This window comes from Pantherophis guttatus, chromosome 7 (genome assembly GCF_059756535.1).
Source record: "Pantherophis guttatus breed Tessera chromosome 7, ASM5975653v1, whole genome shotgun sequence".
Taxonomy (NCBI): domain Eukaryota; kingdom Metazoa; phylum Chordata; class Lepidosauria; order Squamata; family Colubridae; genus Pantherophis; species Pantherophis guttatus.
In genome coordinates, this window is record NC_142069.1 from 76673279 (window position 1) to 76679234 (window position 5956).

A 5956-nucleotide genomic window follows, 5' to 3' on the forward strand; every position below is an offset into this window, starting at 1 on the left:
GGTGTGAAAATTGGCTTTATATCTTCCTGAATCTGGGGTGATCATATGAAATGATTCCTCTTTTTAAAGAATAACAGCACTATATGATTTTTTTATTTGGCAAGAATAAATTCTATAAAAGGGCGAACTTTTTCCCCCATCTGGATTTAGGATACAACATGTTGGAGAATATGTTGGAGAATAAAATTGCTGATTTTAAGACATGGCTCCTTGTCTTGGGGGGGGGATTTTGTTGCGGAGGGATATTTTCTTTCTCTCCCTATCTTGGATTTGAACTTTATTGTGCAGAAGAAAAATGAGGGTGTCTTGCAAACAGAAAGAAATTGAGATGGTGGAGCTGTGAAAAATGCAGGCAGAGAGCTATCATAATGAGTTTTGCTCAAGTGGATGGTTGAGTAGAGCATCCATGCTAAGGGGCAGTCTACCAACCTCTTGGATAAAAAGGAAAAATCTGATCCTTTAACTTTATTCAGAGCCAGATCCCTCAATATTGGAACTAGTCTAAAAGAGAGTCATGTGATTTGGGGCCCTGCATCATTAAGCTAGGCAATATTTTCTTTGGGTAGAATCTTTTCTATAAACACATTATTATTATTATTATTTGTGGCCTGAATTGCTGTATGAGAAATGATGTCTGAGGTTAAAAACCTCAGGAGAGAATTTCTCTGCTCTCTTTCTATGTCCTTAAATTCAGCACCATCTTAGAATAGCTTGGCATGCAGAAAAAGATATCTGCACCTAAGCAGATAGAAGAGAGGGAACTGACTCCAGACCCAGCAGAGTTCAAACACACACACACACACACACACACACACACAGAGAGAGAGAGAGAGAGAAGGAGAGAGAGAGAGAGAGAGCTTGCAACACAACTGATTTTGACTGGAAGTTGACCAGAAGCTGCATGGGTGAGCCTTGCTTAGTCAGAGAGCTTAATGGAGCTCCTGTAGAAAAAGGCAGGCTACATACAAAGAGCTTTGGCTTCTGTAGCAAAAGGTGAGAAAGAGGCAGCTTGAGAGATTTGTTAGTAGGTTCCTAGAGATCTTTGGCTGCCAACAGTGTATGCAGAAAAGGTGGAGCAGATCCTTTGGTAGATCCCAAAGGAGGCCTTCAGCCCTCTGGGAATTCTATTGGCTATAGGATGTCATCCATCCAGGGTTAAAGGTCACCAACTGCCAGTTGTCACTGAGCAGAGCCAAGATGTTTTCAAAGACGTAAGTAGGTCTTCAGAAGGGCTGCTCTAAAGAGCTTCTCCATGTCTTTTCTTGTTTGGGAGGTGGAAGGTTTGTCCATGAGCCTTTGCCCTGGGATGGGGAAATGGAGAGGGGGAAGGTAGAGAAGGGAAGGGAGGCCCTCAGGACTGGGCTCCTTCCCAGAGATTTACACAGAAGAGCTTCTCTCTTTGCCCAGATGCTCCCTCTGTCCCAGACACAGAGCAGGTAGAGCAGGTGGAGTCTGGAAAAGGGGTTTTACTCCCTTCCATTCCTTTTCTTAGGTTCCTGAGATTTCGAAAATGTTGCAGAGAAATCTTCCAATGCTGTTGGGGGAGAATGAGAAGGAATGCCAGGCCAGCCAGTCCTTCAACCTCCACCTTGGAAGACACAACAAATCTGTCTGGCCGAAGAAAAACGAAAATCACGATAGACATTGAGCTCCATAAAGTGGAGCAGCACGGTGAGTACACACTTTGGGTTGAAGGGGATGGAGAGGGAAAGGGAAGGAGCTCCTTTAGGAGTGGACTCCTCTCTGTAGGCATCTAGAGAAGCCAATTCTGCCTCTTCCTATACTTGAGGTTGCACTTAGGGGCTGGGCAGAACCAAATTGCTCCTGCTCCTCATGAAGCTTCTGAATCCACATTAACTTTCCATAAATTGTTCTGCTTCCATGAGACTCTTCTGGGAAACTTCACATTTGCTCAGTGGAGCCTATCTATATACTGGGAACTGGGGTGGGAGGATATAGAGAATGCAATAGGTCTTTCCCCTAAAATAGACATAGCCAGCAACCACAAAAGCCTTTGAATTGGGTCTCCGAGGGAAGGATGCTGCAAAGGGCTGATTTTAGTGTCCTTTCTTCATCTGGAGGTGATCTAAAACTTTGCTATGATTCCATCTTCTGTGTCTCCTTTCCCAGATTTCCCTCCAAAGGACAGCCGAGGGAAAGAGAAGGTCCTCTTCGAGAGGAAGGACCTTTTCCAAACAGCGCAATCAGAGCTGGCCTGTATAAGAAGAGACCAGGAAATAAGCCAATATTTGCGCCAAGTGGTCTCTGAGAGGAGGAGAGAGACGCAAATAGTAGGTACCCCTTGGAAGTAGAGGTTTCTTTCGCTGGGCTTTGCCTCCGGGTTTCAAACCCACTCTTTTTTGGCCCAATCTCAGTGTGGGGCAAAAGATTCCTTAGGATGGACAGAGTCTCAGAAGGGTTCAAGCTTTCCTTGTAAAAGGAAGCGGACTGGGGATTCTGGGAGAGTCCGTTGCCCTGACTGACAGCCAAACTCCTTTCAGTTGCACAGGAGCATCGCCTAATCCATGTCCTCAGTGTGATCATTGCACTGTTTCCCCTTAAGAAAAGTGTGCAAATGAGGGTCCCAGTGCCCAGAAATAAAAATGTGATGGGGAGGGGGTGAGTTAAGGATGATGGGGAGATATGAGAGGGAAAGGGAGAGGAGGAAAGCTACTGTGAATTCTCATAAAGTTTACCAAAAGCTCAAAAGGACCCTTTGGACTGAAAGGTGAGCTGTTGCAGCAACATATCAGGTTAAAACAGGCTGGGACAAAGAAGATGTTCTGGAGCAACTTAGTTGAGCTTGACTTTTCTGATTCTCTCCTCTTTCGTTTCCTGGCAGGCTCTGTTGCAGGAGCACAGCTTTGTCAATGGATTAGCTGCATTGCTGGAAATGTATGATCTCAGGTCAGTCTATTGTTTCTTTTATAGTGGGTGAGAAAAGTCTGTTTGGGGTACTCAATCATTAAGAAGGGGGAGGGCATTCAGTTGAGCCAGTTTATCATATTCTTATGGGAAAAATGGAACGGAGGCTTGCTCATTAATATGGGCACTAATGTCTCTTCCTTCTTTTAATCCCACAGCAAGATAACACCAGAAAGGGACGAACCAATAAAATCCATGCTGATGGACATTTCCAGTTTTTATTGGACGGCTACCCTGGATGCAGAGGTGGAAGATCTTTCTGAGGTACCACTTTAACCAACATTTCTGGGATTTCCTTCCTAGTGTTGCATGGATGGGAAAATGTTCTCCAAAAGAAAGAGCACCATCTCTTATGTTTCCTTTCAGGTGGAGAAGAAGTTGCTGGAGGAGGCCTTTGGCCTAACAATGAGGAACCTACTCCGACAATCTCCCACGACAGAACAGTTTGTTTTCATTCTGAAGGTAAGGGTCCAGAAGTCCCATGGCAGTTCAAAGGGCAGCGAGATTCTTGATTCTCAGAAATGAGAAAACATGTCTTTTCTTTGTCAATTCCACAGCAACTGGACCCACGTGGGAAACTGTTTTTGCCGGCGATAAACCAGCTCCTGTCCTGTGGAAACCATCATTCCAGGATAGATGTACGCAGCAAAACTAAATTAACATAAATTGTAGCCTTTGAGTCCCCCGCAGCTCTTGGGACCCCACCCTCAAATAACCTCCCTCTTGGTGCCAGAGAGTGTGCAGGGGGGTCTTTTTTCTCTCATTCCACCTGAGGAAATTCTAGGAAGGATATCTTGCTGGTAATATGTGAGTGATGGGCCAAGGGAAGGAGAACTACTCTCCAAGAACCTTGGCAACACGGTGAGGGATTTTTTTTATTTTACAGCTCCAAGAAGTCCAGCAGGCTTTCCCTGATGTTCCCAGGGAAATCTGGCAGGCTGGAACCACCTACGAAAACATCAATGAAGGTAACTTTATTGAGAACACTAAGGGGAGGGGGGAAGGGTTACTTATGACCTGTCCTCTTAGTTACGACAGTCACATCAACCGTACACTAATTTCATCACATTTCGAGTAGTTGGCAAGAAGTTCAAATTTACAATCCTTTGCAGCATCCAATGGTTATGTGATTGCAGTTTGAGATATTTTCATTGTTTTAGCCCCCCCCCCAAAAAGGGGGGGGAACCAGCCACTGGATAATCTGCTTTTGGATTTACCACCATGTGATTCACTTAACAACTGTTGTAAAAACAGTTGTAAAATAGAATTCAGTCATGTGGCGACTTGATTTAAAACTGTAATTACTGATCATGCAAAGTTTGAGCTCCTTGTTGTCATAAATTGAGGACAACTCCCATAGATGGAAAACCTGTATATGTTTTCCACCTGTGTAGCCAAGAGATCAAATTTCAACATCTCTTTCTTTCAATTTTTCTCACCTTTTATTTCCATGCAGGAGACCTAGAAATAGAGGAGTTGTGACCTCGCCATTGAGCCACCTATGAAGAAAAGCTACCATCTCAGGAAATGGCCCTTTGGTTCTTCCTTCTATCAATTGCATAAATTATGTATAATAGTTGAAATTGATCTGTTAAAACTTCTGACTGTATAACAACTGTTGGTATCTGTGTTTGTAGATCACTGGAAGATCAGAACTCCCTCCTGCTGAAGGTTCCCTTGGGGTTTGGAAGATGGCACTGGGGCTGAAGATGCTGTGGAGCAGACGCCGACCATCATCGTTTTTAATATGCTGCAGCAGGTTGGTAGTATGCAGGGTTGGACTAAGAGATGGTTCCGTTTCTGCAAATGTGGGGTTTTGTTCTCTCAAGCCTATGGTTGATTCTGCTTTCTGCCCTGTGATTTGTCTCTTCTTAGGCTGTGTAGCAGCTTGGACAGAATTCCACGCGGTTCCTGTAACGGACCTGCTTGCTTGGACCATCACCCGGCTGGATCAACATCTCCCCAGGATAGAAGAACAACGAAACACAGATGGATGGACTTGAGTTTTTAATGCAAATGTTTTTTTTTTCTTGTATCTATGGGACACTTATATGTCTCCAGCTATATGCCACCATTGAAGGCAAACACAAGGCAAAGAAGAGAGAAGTTTAGTCAAAGGTGCTACCTTCAGACTCTCAAGATTCCGTTAATGTAGCCTTACAATAAGGTCGAATTAGCCCATTTAGTCATATTTCCTGTCTCGTTTCCCTTGGAGGACTGACACAATGTCTGCAGGTTGTTCGAAAAGTGTGTGTGTGTGTGTGTTTTTGTGTATGTATGTGTGTGTGTGTGTGTCCTCCCAGGTAAACAGACAGGAAATGTGACGAAAGGTGCGAATTCGACCTTATTTTAAGGCTACATTAACAGAACCTTGAAAGTCTGAAAGTAGCCCTTTTGACTGAATTTCTATCTTCTTTATCTTATGTTTCCTTAAATGGGTGGCATATAAATGTCCCATAGATAGAATGTATGTATATGTTTATGTATTTATTTTGGTTGTCATATTCTGTTGTTAATTGTATAATTGATTTGATGGTTGTTTGCTACCCATTGTCCCTTGTTTGACATGGGCCCTTCTACAAATTGGATAAATAAATAAGTATACTTTGAATATTTTTCCTTCACTTGTTTTCCTTGCTCTTTTTTTTAATTTCATTATTTTTTTAAATCTGTATTTGTATTTTGGTTATTTCATTTCCAAATATAAATAAAGGTACAATATAAGTCTGTCTTTTGTGGAAAATTCTTTATTGCATCCATCTAGGGGATCTTCTGTCCATCAAAACTTTGAGTATAACTGAACTGAAGTTCAGTTTTTCCTGACTGAAGAAACAGTTGGGGAAAAATAAACCCATGGATTCATTGAGAACCTGGGATGGTAATAAATGATACTCTTTTTTTTAATACGGTCTTAATAACCCTAAGGAATGCTTTATAACAATTTGTAAAGCCCCAAAAGAACAAATATTTGTTTATTCGTTTGTTTTAAAAGCTTTCTATGGTACATCTATCCCCCAAAAGAATAAGATCG

General features: G+C 42.7%; 1 protein-coding gene across 2 annotated transcripts; it reads left to right on the forward strand.

Annotated features, from left to right (window-relative positions):
• Positions 1 to 871: 871 nt before the first annotated feature.
• Positions 872 to 5652, forward strand: LOC117657025 (uncharacterized). 2 transcript variants are annotated; one of them, XM_087874264.1, is made up of 10 exons: positions 872 to 993; positions 1493 to 1671; positions 2131 to 2291; positions 2843 to 2907; positions 3084 to 3189; positions 3292 to 3387; positions 3483 to 3563; positions 3812 to 3893; positions 4382 to 4684; positions 4801 to 5652. In XM_087874264.1, the coding sequence occupies exons 1-9, from the start codon at positions 902 to 904 to the stop codon at positions 4405 to 4407; spliced, it is 888 nt and encodes a 295-aa protein (XP_087730390.1). In that variant the 5' UTR covers positions 872 to 901; the 3' UTR covers positions 4408 to 4684; positions 4801 to 5652. The 2 variants fall into 2 exon arrangements, with proteins under 2 accessions (XP_087730390.1, XP_087730391.1); XM_087874265.1 differs by lacking the exon at positions 872 to 993 and adding an exon at positions 1200 to 1280.
• Positions 5653 to 5956: the final 304 nt, after the last annotated feature.